We start from the raw sequence: 24,009 nt of genomic DNA, 5'->3' as shown, positions 1-24,009 counted from the left end.
CCATCCAACTCATCCCAAACCATCTCAATTGGGTTGAGGTCGGGTGATTGCGGAGGTCAGTATATCTGATGCAGCACTCCATCACTCTCCTTCTTGGTCAAATAGCCCTTACACAGCCTGGAGGTGTGTTGAGTCATTGTCCTGTTGAAAAACAAATGATAGTCCCATTAAGCGCAAACCAGGTGGGATGGTGTATCGCTGCAGAATGCTGTTGTAGCCATGCTGGTTAAGTATGCCTTGAATTTGAAATAAATCACAGACAGTGTCACCAGCAAAGCACCTCCACATCATTATACCTCCCCCTCCATGCTTCACGGTGGGAATCACACATGCAGAGATCATCCGTTCACGTACTCTGCATCTCACAAAGACACTGAGGTTGGAACCAAAAATCTCAAATTTGGACTCATTAGACCAAAGGACAGATTTCCACCGGTCTAATGTCCATTGCTTGTGTTTCTTGGCCCCAGCAAATCTCTTATTATTGGTGTCCTTTAGTACTGGTTTCTTTGCAGCAATTCGACCATGAAGGCCTGATTCACGCAGTCTCCTCTGAAAAGTTGATATTGAGATGTGTCTGTTTCTTGAACTCTGTGAAGCATTTATTTAGGCTGCAATCTGAGGTGCAGTTAACTCTAATGAACTTATCATCTGCAACAGAGGTAACTCTGGGTCTTCCTTTCCTGTGGCGGTCCTTATGAAAGCCAGTTTCATCATAGCACTTGATGGTTTTTGTGACTGCAGTTGAAGAAACTTTCAATGTTCTTGAAATTTTCCAGATTGACTGACCTTCATGTCTTAAAGTAATGATGGACTGTCGTTTCTCCTTGCTTATTTGAGATGTTTTTGCCATAACATGGACTTGGTCTTTTACCAAATTGGTCTTTCTTTTGTATACCACTCCTATCTTGTCACAACACAAGTGACTGGCTCAAACGCATTAAGAAGGAAAGAAATTCCACAAATTAACTTTTAACAAGGCACACCTATCAAGGCACAAGGCGAGACCCAAATTCAGACACAGGAGGCAGATGGTTGGATTCTTACAATGTTTATTAATCCAAAGGGGTAGGTAAGAATGGCCGTGGACACGTAAAAAGGTCAATACCAGATTAGAGTCGAGGAGGTACAGAGTGGCAGACAGGCTCGTGGTCAAGGCAGGCAGAATGGTCAGGCAGGCGGGTACAAAGTCCAGAAACAGGCAAGGGTCAAAACCGGGAGGACTAGAAAAAGGAGAAGGCAAAAAGCAGGAGAACGGGAAAAACGCTGGTTGACTTGGAAACATACAAGACGAACTGGCACAAAGAGACAGGAAACACAGGGATAAATACACTGGGGAAAATAAGTGACACCTGGAGGGGGTGAAGACAATCACAAGGACTGGCGAAACAGATCAGGGCGTGACAGTACCCCCCCACCCCCCCCTAGGGACACCACCTGGTGTCCTGCCTGGGTGCATACCTGGCTGACCGGGATGTCGGCGGTGGAAATCGGCGATGAGGGCCGGGTCCAAGATGTCTTTAGCAGGAACCCAGCACCTCTCTTCCGGGCCAATACCCTCCCAGTCAATACCCTCCAGGTACTGGAAACCCCTGTCCTGTGGTTGAACCTTCAGGAGGCATCTCACCGTATACCCTGGCTGGCCACCGATAACCCAGGGGGGAGGGATGGGCCTGGAGACAGAAGACAAAGGACAGTGAGACACTACCCGAAGGGGCAGATCCCGAGTGGAAAGCCATACACTCTGCCCAATGCAGTAGTGGGGAGCTGGGGTCCGGCGACGGTCCGCTTGTCGACGATACCTGGAATTGGTCTTGAGAATAGCCGCCCTGACTCTTCTCCAGGTACGTTGACAGCGGCAGACAAACATCTGGACCAAGGGTAAGCTGACCTCCTGCTCTTGATCAGGGAAGAGTGGAGGCTGATACCCCATGGAGCACTCGAAAGGGGAGAGTCCCATGGCAGAACTGGGAAGAGTGTTCTGGGCATACTCCACCCAGACCAGTTGACAGCTCCAGGTAGTGAGGTTAGTTGAGAACAGGCACCTTAAGGTAGTCTCCAGGTCTTGGTTTGCTCGCTCCGACTGACCGTTAGTTTGGGGATGGAATCCGGAGGACAGGTTGGCCGATGACCCAATAAGGTTGCAGAATGCCTTCCAGAACTGAGATGAGAACTGAGGACCCCGATTGGCGACCATGTCTACCGGAAGTCCATGGATCCGGAAGACATGCTGCACCATAAGCTGGGCTGTCTCCTTGGCAGAAGGCAGTTTGGGGAGAGGGATGAAATGGAGAACCGGTCGACTACCGTTCGTCTGATGGCAACACTGTCATTCTGAGGGAGCCCAGTGACAAAGTCCAGAGATATATGAGACCAGGGACGATGAGGAACCGGTAGTGGCTGCAGGAGGCCAGAAGGAGCTTGGAGTCTTGTTTTGAGCACACACAGTGCATGCGGTGACAAAGGCAGAGATGTCAGGGACCATTGTGGGCCACCAAAAACATTGTCGAAGGAAGGCTAGTGTACAACGGGACCCTGGATGACAGGTCAGCCTGGAGGAATGAGCCCATTCCAGGACCCGGGACAGGACTGGGTTAGGGACAAACAGCTGGTTAGCCGGGCCCCCTTCAGGTCCAGGTTGGGAGCGTTGCGCCTCACAAACCAGGTTCTCAATACCCCAATCCACAGTGGCAGCAAGGCATGAGGTAGGGAGAATGGTTTTGAAAGTCGAGGGTGTGGCATAGGAACTGTATAGGCGGGAGAGAGCATCAGGCTTCACATTTTTAGACCCAGGACGGTAGGAAATTGTAAAGTTGAATCTGGTAAACAAGAGGGCACACCAGGCCTGCCTTGAGTTGAGGCGCTTGGCTGAACAGAGATATTCCAAGTTTTTATGGTCAGTCCAGACCAGGAATGGCTGTTCTGCTCCTTCCAGACAGTGCTTCCACTCCTCCAACGCCATCTTCACCGCCAGGAGTTCTCGGTTGCCAACATCGTAGTTCCTCTCAGCAGGATTGAGATGATGGCACAGGGAGGAAGCTTCTGGTCCTGGGCAGATCGCTGGGACAGGATGGTCCCCACTCCAACATCCGAAGCATCCACTTCTACCACAAATTGACACAAGGGGTCTGGATGGATGAGGATGGGTGCTGTTGTGAACCGATGCTTCAGGTCCACAAAGGCTTTGTTGACAGCTAGAGACCATTTGAACAGTACCTTGGGGGAGGTGAGTGCCGAGAGGGGGGCCGCCAGGGTGCTGTAATCCTGAATGAAACAGCGGTAAAAGTTTGCAACCCAAGAAAAAGTTGCAACTGCACCCTGGACGTCGGCTGAGGCCAATCCACCACTGCTTTCACCTTTCCAGGATCCATCTGAACATTGCCCTCAGCGATGATATATCCCAGAAAGGTGTTAGAAGAGCGGTGGAGCTCACACTTCTCGGCTTTCACAAACAATTCGTTCTCCAGGAGGTGCTGAAGGACCTGTCTGACATGGAGTACATGTTCTTTGGCAGATCGGGAAAAAAACAGGATGTCGTCCAGGTAGACAAACACAAACCGGTCTGGAGAAAACCTGGCACCATCACTATGGTGAAGCATGGCGGTGGCAGCATCATGCTGTGGGGAAGTTTTTCAGCTGCAAAAATGGGAGATTAGTCAGGATCGAGGGAAAGATGAACAGAGAAAAGTACAGAGAGATCCTTGATGAAAACATGCTCCAGAGCACTCAGGACCTCAGACTGGGGCGAAGGTTCACCTTCCAACAGGACAATGACCCTAAGCACACAGCCAAGACAACACAGGAGTGGCTTCGGGACAAGTCTCTGAATGTCCTTGAGTGGCCCAGCCAGAGCCCGGACTTGAACCCGATCGAACATCTCTGGAGAGACCTGAAATTGGCTGTGCATCCAACCTGACAGACCTTGAGAGGATATGCAGAGAAAAATGGGAGAAATTCCCCAAATACAGGTGTGCCAAGCTTGTAGCATCATACCCATGTCACGGTAGTCGTAGGATTGAGACCAAAACGCAGCAGGTATATGTACACTCATCTTCTTTTATTTCGACAAAGAAGGGAAACCAGAAACAAACACGTATACAAAAACACAACGACGATAGACAGTCCTGTAAGGCATAACGCTAAACACGGAAATAACCTCCCACAAAGTGACAGGTGAAAACAGGCTCCCTAAGTATGACTCTCAATCAGCAACAACAAAGTACAGCTGTTCCTGATTGAGAGTCATACCAGGCCAACACAGAAATACAAAACTAGAACAGCCCCTTAGAAATACAAACACAAGAACATACCCAATACCCCAGAACACATAAATCAAATACCCCTCTACAATACACACACACCCCAAACCACCTAAATCAACTACCCCCTCTACATCGACACTTACACCAATAAACCCCAGAAACACTCTACACAAAATATCCCTCTATCTAAACACATACACAAAACCATGAAAACAAATACCCTCTGCCACGTCCTGACCAAACTACAATAACAAATAGACCCCTTTACTGTTCAGGATGTGACAACCCAAGAAGACTCAAAGCTGTAATCGCTGCCAACAGTGCTTCAACAAAGTACTGAGTAAACGGTCTGAATACTTAATGTAAATGTGATATTTCAGTTTGGTATTTTTAATACATTTCCCAAAATGTTTTCTAAAAACCTGTTTTTGCTTTGTCCTTATTAAGGGGTATTATGTTTAGATTGATGAGGGGGGGAAAAAACGATTTAATCAATTTTAGAATAAGGCTGTACATAACAAAATGTTGAAAAAGCCAAGGTGTCTCTGTACTTTCTGAATGCACTGTATAGGTTATTAAATCCCCTCAAGTCTTGAAAGGTTGTTCACACAGGCCTACCTGAAATAGATACAATCTACTGCATGTAATTGAGTAGGTATTCATTGACGAGAACCAAAGTTAATGTACACAACACAGGGAACACAGTGACATCTACTGATCCAAATTCCAACTTGGCACTGATGAGGTACACGATGGAATATATCATAAACTAACATAACAGAATTGTCCTGCTCATTGAGGACTAGGCCTACTTCCAAAAACAGACGTATATGTCAGTCTCCTTGTACAACACAGAAGGAAGTGTAAATATAGATGTTATTCACACTCATGGCTGCTCAAGTGTAATAGCTTAAGAACTTATGTTGTTGATAGTTAATTTGAAAAAAAAGTCCATTACAAGCATTTAATGCATTGCATGTAGTATGTATGTTTTACAATGTGTAATTGTATCCATTTCATAGGCTATTACAGTAGGCTTATACTACATGTAATCCTTACTGATGACAACCTATAGGATTGGTGGTATTTTGTGACCTGAAAGCTTATTAAGTAACATACATCATGTCCCTGAGAGAGCTATTGAGCCTGATTTGATAGTGTAAATGTGTATCCTTGAAAAATAAGAAAAACATCAACAACATACACTAGCATGAAGGCCTAGTTTTTAGCCTAGGGCCTATAACATATTATGCATTAGGCTACACCACACTTGGTAAAACTGCCAATCTTGGTTTATGAAACAAAAATAGGACTATATGATTGGAGCACTGAGGTAAACTAACTAGAAACGTTATATATTGTTCATATATTATTCATATTTTGGTACATTTGATTGTTATTAGTCCAAAACATGGTCTACACAAAGGCCCTTGATTATGAGGCCTAAATATATGACTGGATTCTGCTTTGTAAAAAAATAAAAAATAATAACTTATAGTCTAAAAAGAAACCCCCAAATACATTTTCAATCAGTCGAATCTTATAATACATGTCTCATGTGCTTGATTAATCTAATTAATTGTGGCTGACAATCAATGCTCCAAATAGCCCGTTTGTTATTATGATGATCAAGATGTGAAAATTACTATTTAAATATTATTCACCGCAAAAAAATGATTTAATTTAGCCAACATAGCAAATTAAATGACATTTAATTCCGCATCTCATTATTAACCTAGGCAGCCAGTATGTTACTTGTTCCATTCAAGATGGCGTAGCCTAACTATCTCTCCTCCAGTAAAGCATTGAACACTTCTGAAACACGAAGTTCATCTGTGTACTTACTGTTCCGTTTATTGGAGCTGAGCTGTTCTCGAGGACAGAGTGAGTACACTGCTGTACAGGCTGTTCCTGGTAATTGCGCTGCGCGAGCTGCGGCGGCGCTCGGAACAGAACGGGTTACAGGGTCAGGGTGTCTGCTAGAACAGTGTGTCCTCATCAGAGCGCAGCTACAGTACAGCCGGAACGTTGTGTTACTTTGTGGCTACTTTCCAAGACCTGTTCGTATTTTTTACACTAAACCGCCCTCCCCCTCGCAGTTCCCTCCGCCTTCTTCCTAGTGTAATTTCAATTCTCCTCTCCATAGGGCTCACACTCGCGTTTTGATCTTCACTAATGTCGGGGGTTTTGAGTGTAAAAAACTGCCGGCAGAACATTCAGTACCCTGTTTTGTTATGAGGGCGGGTTTGAAATCAGCAGCATAGCGTGCTTACTTGCGTTGCAGAGCTAGCGGTGATATACCGGCTGAAGTTAGCACGAAAGCAGCACACGAGCAATCAAAAGAGAGAAAAGACAAAAGATAAATAGGTAAGTTACAGTTTTATTTCTTAGTCTTGTATGGACATAGGATAACTGGTTTGCTGTCTTTTGAATGGCTTTATTGGGTGTTTCATCTAGCGAGACCAATGAGTATTGAGTTACATTGTATACAATTGTAGCATAGTGTTGTATATACAATTGTAGCCTCAGAATAAGATGAAAAAGTACATAATAAGCTATATGTTTTTAATAAGTCCAGTTTTCAAAACGTATGATTCCGGTAATTTGGCTAATGTGTAGAATCAGTGTTCAGTGCTATTAAGTTATGTTCTATGGTTCTTTTCCAGATACATTTAGGCTAGATCTCATGCTCATGTTCTATTCCTTCACTTATCACGTGTCAATATTTTTAATGCGAGTGAGATAAATTTACATCCATTGATGGCTGTAATCCAATGCTATTATAACCGATTTACTCTTTTCTTGATTTTTCTTTCTTTCTCACTCTCTCTTTTCAGACACACACACACACGCACGCACGCACGCACGCACACACACACACACACACACACACACACTAACACACACACACACACACAGACACACACACACACACACACACACACACACACACACACACACACACACACACACACACACACACACACACACACACACAGCGAGAGAGAGAGAGTAATATACTTATGTCTCACTCACAATGACAATATAATTCAAGGAAAATCTATAATTTACCTAAAATGAATGTAGCCCTATGTCTTATTACAGGCTTATTACAGGCTTATTACAGATAGTTTAAGAAATAGCAATATAGCAGACTTTGTATTCTAGATGTTTACATTTATTCAACATGTTTCTCCAGAACTGTTGCATATTCAGTGAAGCATAGTATAATGAGTGTGACTATTGTTAAAAACAGTATGATTTTATCCAATCATTGTTTCAGTCTAATTACTGACTGGAAGACTGGGCAGAACAGATAGAAACGAGGACACTGTTAAAAAATATGTTCATCTGTAATTTCCTTTGCATTGCGATTGCTGGATAAAATTGCAGGTTGAAGGCAACCAAAGCATTTATTGCAGCACATGTTCAAGGCTTGTTATGTGTAGGGGATTAGGTGTACATACTGTACCCTCTATTATCAGACCAAGGTTTCCTCCCAAGGTCTGCTTGGCCACACAATGGTTTACTGCATGTTTATATGTGGATTAGTGTGTAGCATTGACTTGTGATAGAGAGCTTGGAGGCACATTGTGCATCTGTGTGGTGACTGTGCTGCTGGAGCTCTCAGGACTGAATGTTCTCTGCTTTGTTGTGTTCCGTCCGTGCATTTATCCACAGGGTCTCTGTTCCACTCTCTCTCTGAATAACCTTTTATTGCAGTGTGCTAAATCAGGGTCACACAGAGTGATTCTTGGTAGTCTTAAACAAATCTACTTTGAAACAAAAGTATGCACCTCACACATGGTTATGGGCTTAAAAAAAGAAGACATGTACCATTTCAGATAGAGTTGAAATGTATTACATTTTGAGTTTGCATCCCAATATTACACTTTATATACATCACAGAAGACAGAAATATAACAACATTGTTTGACATAGAAACACTGGATAAAAAAAGAAAAAAATAGTTTATTAATTATGAAAAAAAATAACATTCCACCCATGAGGCCACTAGGTCATTTGACTGCAGGCAAGGGCTACGAGACTAACGCACTACCGGCTGTAACACAGCTGTAACTTATATTGATAATAACATACCGAGATGGTTTATATTTCTTCATCATAAATATGAACTTAAAGACAAATTCACAAGGATTCTGGAAGAATGATGTTTAGATGAAATACTGTGGCACATTAATTAATAACAGTTACATTCCGCTATTAAAGTTCCGTAGTCTGTGTTACCAAACATTTTTACAACCTCCAAACTCAGATTTGACATTTCAGCAATTCAAATAATAGATTTTTTAGTACATCTGCGTCAATCCCTGCATTTCCCCCATTAAAAGAAGACGGAATGTGTGTTAGTCTCTATTTGTGTTGCGGGGAGCCTATTTGGATATCGCCACCCGAAGCTGATGCTGTGTTGTGACTGAGTGGGTTTCAGATTGGTGAACACCATCAGATTGTGCCAGGAATTTGGAACAGAAGAGACATAGTGTTCCCCCACACACATTCTTCACAAACACACACACCCTAAACCTAACCCCTAAACCTAAACTAGCCTTTTCCCTTGTGGGTACTGGGGAAATATTCCCACAGATCCAAATTTTCCTTGTTTTACACACACACACACACACACACACACACACACACACACACACACACACACACACACACACACACACACACACACACACACACACACACACACACACACACACACACACACACACACACACACACACATACATACATACATACATACATACATACATACATACATAGACAGACATACCCACACAGATGGAAACACACACTACTGCCCAGGTGGACACAGAGATTGACGGAGGCAGAGAGACAGAGGTGGACATAGAGTCAGACAGACTATTACACAGACACACTGGCACACATAGACATACACACATTCCCCCCACAGAGCCGCTAACACTCTAGGTTTATTTAATAATTATATTACTAGATCATTAAATCAATTAATTGTTCTTACATGTTAGTTGTATGTGTGTGTTTGTTTATGCATTTGGCTCTGTCAATGTGGAAAATATACATTTACAGCTCCCAGAACATGATGTTCCATTCCAACATTTCTTAGAAGTGATATCCATATGAAGAAAGGCAGAGTCTCAGAAAATAATAATAATTTGAAGATGTATTACTATGGTTATTGTTTACGTTAACAATGGCAAGTGATCACAGGCTCCTTATATCATTTTGACATACTGTATGTGGGAACAAATGTGAGATTCTTACAGATCTAAATTAAGCATCAAATGTGTGTGTGAGTATGTGTGTATGAGAGCGAGAGTGCGTGTCAGTGGAGGCAGGTGGAAGAAGCTATAGGAGGATGAGCTCATTGTAATGTCTGAAATGGAATAAATGGAAAGTAGCCAAATGTGGTTTCCATATGTTTGATCTGTTTGATACCATTCCATGAATTCCATTCCAGACATTACAAGGAGCCTGTCCTCCTATAGCTCCTCCTACCAGCCTCCTGTGTGTGTGCGCGCTCACAAGCACCTCTGTACAATGTGCACCAGTATACCAATAGGTACTCTCCACCTGAGCCATGGCCTGTTTACCCTGCTACCATCTAGAAGGCGGAGACCGTACAGATGCATCAAAGCTGGGACTGACAAGAGATTGATAAAAAGCTTCTATCTCCAGGCCATCAGACTGTTAAACAGTCATCACTAGCCGGCCACTGCCCAGTACCCTTCCCTGAACCTGAGACACTATCACGAGCCGGCTACCATCCGATACTCAACCCTGCACTTAGACTGCTGCCCTACAGAGTCATTGAACCCATGTCACTTTAATAATGTTTACATACTGTTTTACCACTTTATATGTATATACTGAATTGTAGTCATGGCTCATCCAATATAACTACTGCTGTACACACCTTTTCTATTCATATACTGTACATATTGTCTATACACACCATTCACATATGTACAAGTCAAAAGTTTGGACACACCTACTCATTCAAGGCTTTTTCTTTATTTTTACTATTGTCTACACTGTAGAATAATAGTGAAGACATCAAAACTAGGGATGCACGATATATCAGTGAACATATCGGAATTGGACGATATTAGTTAAAAATGCCAACATCGGTATCGGCCAATGTCTAGTTTAACACCGATGTGCAAAACCAATGTCAAAGCTGATGTGCATACCTATATAACGTAGGTACATGAAGTTATGACGTTTGGGTCTTTGTGTGTCAAAAAAGATACAGTAGCACTGTCAAATCTGCACAAAAAAGTCTGCAAACAAGCAAACACTGGCCACGAACTATGTGTTTTTAATACTGCGTTGGTAATAAAGCATAATTTGTTCAACCGCAACTTCTGGGGTAGATAGCTTTAGCTTGGTACCTAGCTAGCACCAATACAACCAGCCTGAAAACAATGACCAGTAGAAACTGCAGTCATTTTAATTATTCTTAGCAATGATTTAGGAATCCTTGTAAGTATTAGCCAGTTTTCCACTTGTTGTTCGCCTATTGAAATTGAACTTCAGTTCATGAAAATAAATAGCTAGCAAGTTACTTAACCCAGTTGCCCAAAGCTAACGTTATAAGCAGCCAGCTAGCTTCATCAAGCTAGTGAGGCTCGACCGGACCGGGTTATGTGTTGTGAAGCTAGCCACAATAAAGATTAGGCACAATAGTGGAATTTGTGGTTTGCCTTCAAAATAAAAGTATGTCATTGACAGTGATGCAAATTAATATAAATAGTAGAATTATGCCATACTTTTATTTTGAAGGCTAACCTTAACAGGTGTGCCTTGTTAAAAGTTAATTTGTGGAATTTCCTTCCTTCTTAATGCATTTGAGCCAATCAGTTGTGTTGTGACAAGGTCGGGGTGGTATACTAAAGATAGTCCTATTTGGTAAAAGACCAAATCCATATTATGGCAGGGACAGCTCAAATAAGCAAAGAGAAATAACAGTCCATAATTACTTTAAGACATGAAGGTCAGTCAATCTGGAAAATTTCAAGAACTTTGAAAGTTTCTTCAACTGCAGTCGCAAAAACCATCAAGCGCTATGATGAAACTGGCTCTCATGAGGACCGCCACAGGAAAGGAAGACCCAGAGTTACCTCTGCTGCAGAGGATAAGTTCATTAGAGTTAACTGCACCTCAGATTGCAGCCTAAATAAATGCTTCACAGAGTTCAAGTAACAGGCATATCTCAACATCAACTTTTCAGAGGAGACTGCGTGAATCAGGACTTCATGGTTGAATTGCTGCAAAGAAACCAGTGCTAAAGGACACCAATAGTAAGAAGAGACTTGCTTGGGCCAAGAAACACAAGCAATGGACATTAGACCGGTGGAAATCTGTCCTTTGGTCTAATGAGTCCAAATTTGAGATTTTTGGTTTCAACCTCAGTGTCTTTGTGAGACGCAGAGTAGGTGAACGGATGATCTCTGCATGTGTGGTTCCCACCGTGAAGCATGGAGGAGCTAGTGTGATGGTGTGGGGGTGCTTTGATGGTGACACTGATTTATTTAGAATTCAGGACACACTTAAACAGCATGGCTACCACAGCATTCTGCAGCGATACACCATCCCATCTGGTTTGCGCTTAGTGGGACTATCATTTGTTTTTCAACAGGACAATGACCCAAAACACACTTCAAGTCTATGTAAGGGCTATTTGACCAAGGAAAGTGATGGAGTGCTCCATCAGATGACCTGGCCTCCACAATCACCTGACCTCAACCCAACTGAGATGGTTTGGGATGAGTTGGACAGCAGAGGGAAGGATAAGAAGCCAACAAGTGCTCAGCATATGTGGTAACTCCTTCAAGACGGTTGGAATAGCATTCCTCATGAAGCTGGTTGAGAGAATGCCAAGAGTGTGCAAAGCTGTCATCAAGGTAAAGGGTGGCTACTTTGAAGAATCTCAAATATATTTTGGTTTGTTTAACACTTTTTTGGTTAATACATGATTCCATATGTGTTATTTCATAGTTTTGATGTCTTCACTATTATTTTACAATGTAGACAATAGTAAAAATAAAGAAAAACCCTTAAATGAGTTGGTGTGTCCAAACTTTTGACTGGTTTTGTGTGTATATATATTTATATTCCAGACTCTGACATTGGTCGTTCTGATATTGCTCGTTCTGATATGCCTTAATTTAATTTAATTTAATATTTTGCATTTCGCTGCACCTGTCATAACATCTGCAAAACTGTGTAGGTGACAAATAAACTTTGATTTGATCAGAAAGAGGAAGGTTAAATGTGTGAGCGAGGGGTAAAGAAAGAGGCAGAGAAGATGTTTCAGAGGAGGGGGTCGGTTGTAGAGGGGTGGAAGAGATGGAAGGAGGAGAGATGGACCACAATGATTAGTAGAAAGCCATTTAAAGACATGTTACGGTACTTTGGCGACTAGTATGTATTTTTTAATCCTCCCACTTTAGGCTGGATGTGTCAATGTGTAGTTTATACATGCATAATATGTGAGCAGAATTATTGTCTTACCTCAACTAGCCACGAAATCCTTAGTCTGAAAGTGACTGTTTTCTGGAAGCTGTGCAGCACCATTTCCCGTACATTTTCCAGACCCCTAGCAACTAGAGTTTCAGCCAATGAGCTTCAGCCCCTCGTCATTTGAGTGACAGCTAGCAAGATGCACACACAGCAGAGCAAGAGAGAGAGCAATTACATGGTGCACATACCTGCACATATGTGACGTAGTACGCATTTTTCGGGGACCACTTTTGGCTCGTGAGCACTACTTTAAGAACTACTTGCTAAAAAGTATACGAAAGTACCGGAGAATGCCTTGAACTTAGTTCATCATGTCTGGCATGGTTTGTCCAGACCAGCAGTGAAGCAAGTAGGTCACTGGGTATCTAGAGGGCCAACAGATCAACTGTGTCAGCTGCTCCCAATTTGCTCCTTTTCCCTTGGCTCTAACCATTCAATGTTTGCAGATTTGTAAGGTTTAAGCAATATGGTGGAAGCTCCACCACCACACTGCGTATACAGTACCTATCCAGACTCTTCAGATCGAGGAATATGGAAGGTTTAGGGCCAAGGGGAAAGTGTATTTAGTGAATGGCGAAGGTGCATAACGATGTCGGAAGTCAGATATGATTTCATGTCTTACCACTATCCATGGAGTTTTTTTGAACTACGACGCACGACATGGTTCAATGTGCGGCAAAGTTCTAAACAGTTAGTCTGTAGTTCACGGTAGGGCTGGGCGATATGGCCAAAATCTCATATCCCGATATATAGGTCATTTCATATCCCGATAATGATACATATCACGATATAGCACATTTTCTGTAAATTCAAATGAATAAATAGTTTATATAAAATGACCACATGTAAAGGCCTATTTCTTATTACATTTTGAATTATACTCAACAAATAGAAGGTACTTACTCATATTTGATTATTTCTCCTTTTATTTATAACCTTTGTGCACATTTTTAATTAAGCATGTAACAAAATATTAAATTTGAATATATAAAATCTAAAAAAGGGAATTAGAAAACACTTCAACTATAGTTGCAAACAAAATAAATACAGGCCTAAAATATACTGCTCAAAAAAATAAAGGGAACGCTTAAACAACACAATGTAACTCCAAGTCAATCACACTTCTGTGAAATCAAACTGTCCACTTAGGAAGCAACACTGATTGACAATAAATTTCACATGCTGTTGTGCAAATGGAATAGACAACAGGTGGAAATTATAGGCAATAAGCAAGACACCCCCAATAAAGGAGTGGTTCTGCAGGTGGGGACCACAGACCACTTCTCAGTTCCTATGCTTCCTGGCTGATGTTTTGGTCACTTTTGAATGCTGTCAGTGCTTTCACTCAAGTGGTAGCATGAGACAGAGTCTACAACCCACACAAGTGGCTCAGGTAGTGCAGCTCATCCAGGATGGCACATCAATGCGAGCTGTGGCAAGAAGGTTTGCTGTGTCTGTCAGCGTAGTGTCCAGAGCATGGAGGCGCTACCAGGAGACAGGCCAGTACATCAGGAGACGTGGAGGAGGCCGTGGGAGGGCAACAACCCAGCAGCAGGACCGCTACCTCCGTCTTTGTGCAAGGAGGAGCAGGAGGAGCACTGCCAGAGCCCTGCAAAAGGACCTCTAGCAGGCCACAAATGTGCATGTGTCTGCTCAAACGGTCAGAAACAGACTCCATAAGGGTGGTATGAGGGCCCGACGTCCACAGGTGGGGGTTGTACTTATAGCCCAATACCGTGCAGGACGTTTGGCATTTGCCAGAGAACACCAAGATTGGCAAATTCGCCACTGGCGCCCTGTGCTCTTCACAGATGAAAGCAGGTTTACACTGAGCACATGTGACAGACGTGACAGTCTGGAGACGCCGTGGAGAACGTTCTGCTGCCTGCAACATCCTCCAGCATGACCGGTTTGGCGGTGGGTCAGTCATGGTGTGGGGTGGCATTTCTTTGGGGGGCCGCACAGCCCTCCATGTGCTTGCCAGAGGTAGCCTGACTGCCATTAGGTACCGAGATGAGATCCTCAGACCCCTTGTGTAACCATATGCTGGTGCGGTTGGCCCTGGGTTCCTCCTAATGCGAGACAATGCTAGACCTCATGTGGCTGGAGTGTGTCAGCAGTTCATCATGTTCATCATCATTTCAGCCTTCCCTGTAGCTCAGTTGGTAGAGCATGGTGTTTGCAACACATGGTGTTTGCAACGCCAGGGTTGTGGGTTTGATTCCCACGGGGGGCCAGTATGGAAAAAAAAAAAAAAATGTATGAAATGAAATGTATGCATTCACTACTGTAAGTCGCTCTGGATAAGAGCGTCTGCTAAATGACTAAAATGTAAAAATGTAAATCATGAGACATCATGTCTCGCTCCATCTACCAACGCCACGTTGCACCACAGACTGTCCAGGAGTTGGTGGATGCTTTAGTCCAGGTCTGGAAGGAGATCCCTCAGGAGACCATCCGCCACCTCATCAGGAGCATGCCCAGGTGTTGTAGGGAGGTCATACAGGCACGTGGAGGCCACACACACTACTGAGCCTCATTTTGACCTGTTTTAAGGACATTAAATCAAAGTTGGATCAGCCTGTAGTGTGGTTTTCCACTTTAATTTTGAGTGTGACTCCAAATCCAGACCTCCATGGGTTGATAAATTGGATTTCCATTGATTATTTTTGTGTGATTTTGTTGTCAGCACATTCAACTATGTAAAGAAAAAGTATTTAATAAGATTATTTCATTCATTCGGATCTAGGATGTGTTATTTTAGTGTTCCCTTTATTTTTTTGAGCAGTGTATATATATATAAAACAAAATCGGCAGATTAATCGGCATCGATTGGTTTTTGGGCCTTCCAATAATCGGTATCGGTATCGGCATTGAAAAATCATAATCGGTTGACCTCTAGTTAACATGATGTATTGTGGTTTGAGAGTTACAATTCATGAAGGCTGCCATTGAAAGACATCAGGATAATATTATATGTTAGCTCATCATCAGAAAGCTCTTTTGGCTCTTCAACGGCGTCCCAAGAACGCACTGTGCAGCATCACAAAGATTGACTGCACTGTTGCACCATCATCTCTCATATTTCATTCATCAGGGGCCAGTTTTCAGAATGAAGTAGAAACAAAAATAATTTTATTTGACCATGGAAGAAAAATAGCTACTGTGTAAATCGCTTACCACATTGCAGTTTTGATTGAATTTAACCTTTTGGCATTGTCAATAGTGAATGTGGGCATAGTATACTGCAATGAAACAGCATAGATACTGTACATGAAGACCTACAGATGTAAGATTTTAATTTGATCACCTTGTTGCAGGAGAACTTTCCTGCAATGCAGGACATTTTTAACTTGTCGTGTATTTGGGGTTTAAAAAGGCGTCTGGAGTTTGTAATTTCCACTTTGAAATTTCAGACTTGATTTTCCCTTATGAAAAAAGGTATCATCCCCTACAATTAATTATAATCCACATAATAATTTTGCATTTCCTGTTGCTGCCGGATTATTTTCCTGATGTAGTAAGACTCAAATTAAGATGCTACATGTGTACGTTTTCTGGTGTCTTGACATTAGTATGGTGGTATGACTGCAGCAAGTTAACACGATGTACCATGAGTTAACACGATGTACCATGAGTTAACACGATGTACTGTGGGCTGGGAGATAAGGCAGCCATTGAGGCACTTTCTATAGCTCATTATCAGAAAACATGTTTGGCTCTTCAATGACAACAGTCTCCCAAGAACGTACTGTGCTGCATGCCTCACAAAGAGGGACGGCGCAGAGTTTATTCTTCGTTAGTCAGCACCTCTACATACATTTTTGTGTGTGCGTCAGCTCATGCATTTTATCAGAATGAAGAAGAAACAGAGTTGAGATGTTAGAAGCGCCATTCCCTGACTCACATGATGTCAGAGATACTGTATAATATAGTTAACAATGTACCTACCTAAAGGTCATATGAATATCAATGATTACAGTTAAAGTGAGATTCAGGTGGTTCTGAAAGGCCTTTCTACTGGTGGCTTTGTGTATTGGTGGGGTTTTGTGAGTGTGTTATTACATTTGTGCGTATCCCAGTTTTAACAATGTTTGTGTGTGTGACTTTTTTGTGCAGGTTTAGAGTGGCAGTCCCAGGTGCAGATATGACCACAGATAAGGACCAGTCCATGGATGACCAGTCTCCTGCTGTGGTCTTTGCCGTTAAGGGCATTGACGTCACTCCTAACAAAGACGAGGGAGTTCGCAAGGTAGGCTTTAACCTCATCCCACCATCCTCTGTAAAGGACAAACTCTGACTTGACATAAAGGAGCGCAGCTCAAATTATTATTAGGATTCGGCTCTACTTTTCATACTCTGCGTTGCTTATCATTCCATAAACATGCTTTGTTGGTTATGAAAGGAATCTCTTCAGTGTTACGATGTGTTGTACTGTTGACATCCTCTTTTAAGCCAGGCCCGAAGCACACACACAATGTGTTCCCTTTGGCATGGTATTCAGAGAGACGTCAGAGATACTCTTCTTTCATAATTCTGCCACCACTCAAGTGTTCCTTTGTTTTGAGCACATCCTCCTGTCCAGGAGTTACCTCTAAACGTGGCAGCAAGAACAGAGCACGGCAAGAAATGCATAACTGTTAGGATTAAAAATACTAGTAGGGGTAAATTAAAGATAAATATTTCACATGAATAAAGTCATATCGTATTAAAAAAAATCACGACAGCTGTGATGGAAACAGGACGTTTCGGTACAATTGTATGAATGCCGACAGATAATTTGTTAATTTGACATTGTGTGATCTTTTTGTGTCTGTAAAATAAGTTATGCGAGAAATGGTGGTGGACCGCTTTTATGCACAAATATTGATATAATAACAATCATATCGAAGTAAACTTGGAGTCACGCGATGCTATGGTGTGTGGTCCTCCTACTACAACTCGGGAAACCTTGCAGTTTATTAGGCTACAGATAAAATAAGTTTATGATGAACTTCAGTGTGGTGAAAGTGCACAGTGATCTTGATGCTCCATTCCAATAAATATCAAGGGTCTTATTCTGGTGACATGATGATCGATGCTTGGCTGCCATTTGACAAATAAAAATGATATGGAAACACATTGAACTTTAGATTTGTATTTGGTACATGAAAACTTGTGCAAAAAAATTCATTTTGAGGGCACTATGTCATCACGCAGTGATTTTTATCCGCAACAAGTCCAATTGGAGGCAACACACCACATGTAAGAACATGCGCATATTTTTTTAATGCAGATTCTAGAATATTTGCATGAAAATCTTTCGCCAATTAGATGGAAACCTAGGTACTGTCTAGCTATAGAAAACAAATACTAACTAGCATGCTGAGCTGAGATGATCTTAGGGCTGACATCTGTTCTTTGTACAGGTGGTGAAAAACCAGGGAGAGGATGGGGACAGACCCATGATCGGGGACAAGGTAGCAGTGCACTACACTGGCAAACTAATCAATGGGAAGAAGTTTGACTCCAGTATGGACCGCAAGAAACCCTTCATCTTCAATCTGGGAAAAGGTATGTTCGAGTCTTCCTCTTCCTTCCAGTACATCTCAGTACCTTTTAGCTGAAGATGACCGTTATCAAGATCTACAGATGTACATATAGCTTTTACATCAGGTAATACTTTATATTAAGTTCCCTTAATAAACCATTTATAAACAGTTAGTAAAGTGTTAATTTGCCATTTATTAATAATTGTTCCTACATTTGTAAATGTCAATATGCAATCTCTAAATAGTCATTTATGCATTTATAAACACTTTAAAATTATTTATTAAAGGTTTATAAGATAATGAATATGGTGTTTGATCATAGCATGCTCACAATTTGTTCATGATCAATAATGTACTACTAATGTACTTATAAACCAGTTATAAAGGCGTTATTGTGGCTCAGTTGGTTGAGCATGGCGCTTGCTATGCCAAGGTTTTTGGGTTCGATTCCCACAGGGGCCCAGTATAAAAAATAAAAAATGATGCACTCTACTCTAAGTCGCTCTGGATAAGAGCATCTGCTAAATGACTAAAATGTAAAAAATCTAATCGTTAACTCGCAAGACTATTTATAAGGAATTTATTAATGATTGATGAATGGTTTTTAAAGACAAGATGGTGCCGACAGAGAGGGTCGCCTTGCTTCTAGTCCTTAGGAAACTATGTAGTATTTAGTTTCTTATGTATTATTTCTTACATTGTTAGCCCAGAAAATCTTAAGTGTTATTACAAACAGCCGGGAAGAAATATTGGATATCAGATCGACATCAACTCACCAACATTACGACCAGGAATACGACTTTCCCGAAGCGGATCCTTTGTTCGCACCACCACCCAGGACATTTGATCTGATTCCAGAGGCCGACCCAAAACAACATCGCCGCAGAAGAGGTAGACGGAGCGGCCTTCTGGTCAGACTTCAGAGGCGTGGACACCACCCACCGCTTCCGAGTATATAACAAGGTAGACTAAATTAGATTTACATTTCAGTCATTTAGCAGACGCTCTTATCCAGAGCGACTTACAGTAGTGAATGCATACATTTCATACATTTTTTTATTTAATAAAAAAAAAAAATTCTCCATACTGGTCCCCCGTGGGAATCGAACCCACAACCCTGGCATTGCAAACACCATGCTCTACCAACTGAGCCACACGGGACCTAGGGCAAGGGTTGCTTTCCAGAGAGACATCAGGGATTGTAACATACTCTGTTTCACGGAAACATGGCTTTCTCGGGATATGTTGTCAGAGTCGGAACAGCCACCGGGATTCTTTATGCGTCGCACCGACAGAAATAAATATCTCTCTGGGAAGAAGGGCGGGGGTGTATGCTTCATGATTAACGACTCATGGTGTAATCATAAAAACATACAGGAACTCAAGTCCTTTTGTTCACCTGACCTAGAATAACTCAATCAAATGCCGACCATATTATCTCCAAGAGAATTCTTGTTGGTTATTGTCACCGCCATGTATATCCCCCCCCTTAAGCCGATACCATGACAGCCCTCAAGGAACTTCACTGGAAACCATATATCCTGAGGCTGCATTTATTGTAGCTGGGGATTTTAACAAAGCAAATTTGAGAACAAGGCTTCCTAAATTCTATCAGCATATTGACTGTAGCACTTGTGCGGGCAATATACTGGATCACTGTTACTCTAACTTCCGCGATGCATACAAGTCTCTCCCCCGCCCTCCTTTCGGCAAATCTGACCATGACTCCATTTTACTTCTCCCGTCTATAGGCAGAAACTCAAACAGGATGTACCTGTGACAAGAACTATTCAACGCTGGTCTGACCAATCGGAATCCACGCTTCAATATTGTTTTGATCACGCGGACTGGATAGCCTCAGAGAATTATATTGGTTTGTACGCTGATTCGGTGAGTGAGTTTATAAGGAAGTGCATTGGAGATGTGGATAGATGGCGGCATTCGCGCAAAACTGAAAGCGTGAACCACCGGATTTAAACATGGAAAGATGACTGGGAATATGGCCAAAAAACAGTAGAGTTATTCCCTCTGCAAGGAAATCAAACAAGCGAAATGTCGGTATAGGGACAAAGTGGAGTCGCAATTCAACGGCTCAGACACGAGACGTATGTGGCAGAGTCTACAGGCAATCACGGACTACAAAAAGGAAAAACGAGCCACGTCATGGACACTGACGTCTTGCTTCCAGACAAACTATCAAATCAAATCAAATGTATTTATATAGCCCTTCTTACATCAGCTGATATATCAAAGTGCTGTACAGAAACCCAGCCTAAAACCCCAAACAGCAAGCAATGCAGGTGTAGAAGCACGGTGACTAGGAAAAACTAACTAGAAAGGCCAAAACCTAGGAAGAAACCTAGAGAGGAACCAGGCTATGAGGGGTGGCCAGTCCTCTTCTGGTTGTGCCCGGGTGGAGATTATAACAGAACATGGCCAAGATGTTCACCTTCTAACTAAACTAAACACCTTCTTTGCCTACTTTGAAGATAATACAGTGCCACCGACATGGCCTGCAACTGTGGCCTCTCCCTCTCCGTGGCCGATATGAGTAAGACATTTAAAACGTGTTAACCCTCGCAAGGCTGCCGGCCCAGACGGCATCCCTAGCCGGGTCCTCAGAGCATGCACAGACAGCTGGCTGGTGTGTTTAACCTCAATCTCTCCCTATCCCAGTCTGCTGTCCCCACATGCTTCAAGATGGCCACCATTTTTCCTGTTCCCAAGAAGGCAAAGGTAAACTGATCTAAATCACTATCGCCCCGTAGCACTCATCATGAAGTGCACCTTACCTGCCACCCTAGACCAACTTCAATTTGCATACCGCCCCAATAGGTCCACAGACGATGCAATCGCCATCACACTGTGCACTGCCCTATCCCATCTGGACAAGAGGAATACCTATGTAAGAATGCTGTTCATTGACTACAGCTCAGCATTCAACACCATAGTACCCTCCAAGCTCATCATAAGCTTGAGGCCCTGGGTCAACGCCGCCCTGTGCAATTGGATCCTGGACTTCCTGACGGGCCACCCCCACTTCGTGGATCCTCAACACTGGGGCCTCACAAGGGTGCTTGCTCAGCCCCCTCCTGTACTCCCTGTTCACCCATGACTGCATGGCCATGCACGCCCCCAACTCAATCATCAAATTTGCAGATGAAACAACAGTAGTAGGTTTGATCACCAACAACGAGACAGCCTATAGGGAGGAGGTGAGGGCACTCAACGTCAACAAAACAAAGGAGATGATCGTGGACTTCAGGAAACAGCAGAGGGAGCACCCCCCTATCCACATCGACGGGACAGCAGTGGAGAAGGTGGAAAGTTTTAAGTTCCTCGGCGTACACATCACTGACAAACTGAAATGGTCCACCCACACAGACAGTGTGGTGAAGAAGGCGCAACAGCGCCTCTTTAACCATAGGAGGCTGAAGAAATTTGGCTTGTCACCCTCAAACTTTTACAGATGCACAATTGAGAGCGTCCTGTCGGGCTGTATCACCGCCTGGTACAGCAACTGAACCGCCACAGCCGCAGGGCTCTCCAGGAGGGTGGTGTGGTCTGCACAACACATCACCGGGGGCAAACTACCTGCCCTCCAGGACACAAACTACCTGCCCTACAGCACCCGTTGTCACAGGAAGGCCAAAAAGATAATCAAGGATAACAACAACCCGAGCCACTGCCTGTTCACCCCGCTTACCATCCAGAAGGTGAGGCCAGTACAGGTGCATCAAAGCTGGGACCTAGAGATTGAAAAACAGCTTCTATCTCAAGGCCATCAGACTGTTAAACAGCCGTCACTAACACAGAGAGGCTGCTGCCTACATACAGACTTGAAATCATTGGCCACTTCAATAAATGGATCACTAGTCACTTTAATAATGTTAACATATCTTGCATTACTCATCCCATATGTATATACACTATTTTTATACCATCTATTGCATCTTGCCTATGCCGCTCGATTATCGCTCATCCATATATTTATATGTATATATTCTTATTCCATCCCTTAGATTTGTGTGTATTAGGTAGCTGTGGAATTGTTAGATTACTTGTTAGGTATTACTGCACTGTTGGAACTAGAAGCACAAACATTTCGCTACACTCGCAATAACATCTGTTAACCATGTGTATGTGACCAATAAAATTTGATTTGACGGTTTGTCTCCCCATTTATATACAGTGCTTTCAGAAAGTATTCATACCCCTTGACTTATTCCACATTGTGTTGTGTTACAGCCTGAATTCAAAACCCATCTACACACATCACAGAATGTTTTTTTTTTTTAAATGCAAATTTATTGAAAATGAAATACAGAAAAAAACGAATTTACATATGTATTCACACCCGAGACAAAACTTTGTAGAAGCGCCTGTGGTAGCGATTGCAACTGTGAGTCTTTCTGGATACGTCTCTAAGAGCTTTCCACACCTGGATTTTGCAAAATTTTCCCATTATTCTTTTAAAAAATGTATTCAAGCTCTATTAAATTGGTTGATAAACATTGCTCAACAACCATTTGCAGGTCTTGCCATAGATGCTTAAAAATATGGAGCGTGGTACTCTAATTTTTTCAATATTACTTTTGTGCCTTCTTGCAATCAGGATGCATGTTTTAAAAATATTTGTATTCTGTACAGGCTTCCTTCTTTTCATTCGGTCATTTAGGTTAGTATTGTGGAGTAACTATAATGTTGTTGACCCATCCTCAGTGTTCTATCACAGCCATTACATTTTGTAACTGTCACGAGTGTTGCCGTGTTGAATGGACCAAACTGCAGACGGAATGTGGATACTCATCTTTTTAATATATAAGAGCAAAGCATCCACAGGAAAAACAATAATTACTGCTAACAGGCTACGTACAAACAAAAGACTAGCAGTGTTAGCACAACCACCCACAAACCCAAGTGACAAACATACTCCTAAATATATGACTCCCAATCAGGAACAACGATCCCCAGCTGTTCCTGATCAGGAGTCACAAGACTAACACAGAAACAGACATACTCAACAACACATACAGACTTCTTCTGCCACGACGTGACAGTAACTGTTTTAAAGTCGTCATTGGCCTCATGGTAAAATCCCTGAGCGTTTTCCTTCTTCTCTGGCAAATGAGTTAGGAAGGACGGCTGTATCTTTGTAGTGACTGGGTGTATTGATATATCATCCAAAGTGTAATTAATAACTTCACCATGCTCAAAGGGATATTCAATGTCTACTTTTTTATTTTACCCATCTACCAATAGGTGCCCTTCTTTGCGAGGCATTGGAAAACCTCCCTGGTCTTTGTGGTTGAATCTGTGTTTAAAATGTAATGTTCGACTGAGGGACCTTACAGATAATTGTATGTGTGGGGTACAGAGATGAGGCAGTCATTCAAAAATCATGTTTTAACACTATTAATGCAACTTATTATGTGTCTTGTTAAGTGAATTTCTACTCCTAAACAAATTTAGGCTTGCCATAAAGGGGGTTGAATACTTATTGACTCAGGCATTAACACAACAAAATGTGGAAAGATTCAAGGGGTTGTGAATACTTTTTGAAGGCACTGTACATATTTATAAATGTATATATATGTCATGAATGGGATATTTATTAATTGTTAATGAGTGCATTTGAAGAGCATTTGAACTATAGTCCCATTTGGTATTCATGTAATAAT

The 24,009-nt window shown here is 42.4% G+C and overlaps 2 protein-coding genes across 2 annotated transcripts in view; one reads left to right on the top strand and one right to left on the bottom strand.

Moving 5' to 3' along the window:
- Positions 1–1,035: 1,035 nt before the first annotated feature.
- On the bottom strand, positions 1,036–2,197 carry LOC115151196 (uncharacterized). Its single transcript, XM_029695201.1, has 2 exons — positions 1,462–2,197; positions 1,036–1,223 (listed from the first exon to the last, which is right to left on the bottom strand). The coding sequence occupies exons 1-2, from the start codon at positions 2,195–2,197 to the stop codon at positions 1,171–1,173; spliced, it is 789 nt and encodes a 262-aa protein (XP_029551061.1). The 3' UTR covers positions 1,036–1,170.
- Positions 2,198–6,268: 4,071 nt separating this feature from the next.
- Positions 6,269–24,009, top strand: part of fkbp5 (FKBP prolyl isomerase 5) — a 34,493-nt gene continuing 16,752 nt past the window's right edge. Inside the window, exons 1-3 of the mRNA XM_029693541.1 lie at positions 6,269–6,629; positions 16,917–17,049; positions 18,206–18,350. Coding sequence (XP_029549401.1) covers positions 16,945–17,049; positions 18,206–18,350 — 250 coding nt within the window. The 5' untranslated portion in view covers positions 6,269–6,629; positions 16,917–16,944. The remainder of the gene's footprint in view (positions 6,630–16,916; positions 17,050–18,205; positions 18,351–24,009) is intronic.

The sequence above is a fragment of the Salmo trutta genome, chromosome 16, assembly GCF_901001165.1.
Source record: "Salmo trutta chromosome 16, fSalTru1.1, whole genome shotgun sequence".
NCBI lineage: Eukaryota > Metazoa > Chordata > Actinopteri > Salmoniformes > Salmonidae > Salmo > Salmo trutta.
Note: the sequence above shows the minus strand (reverse complement) of the source record. Positions and strands in the feature narration are given on the sequence as shown.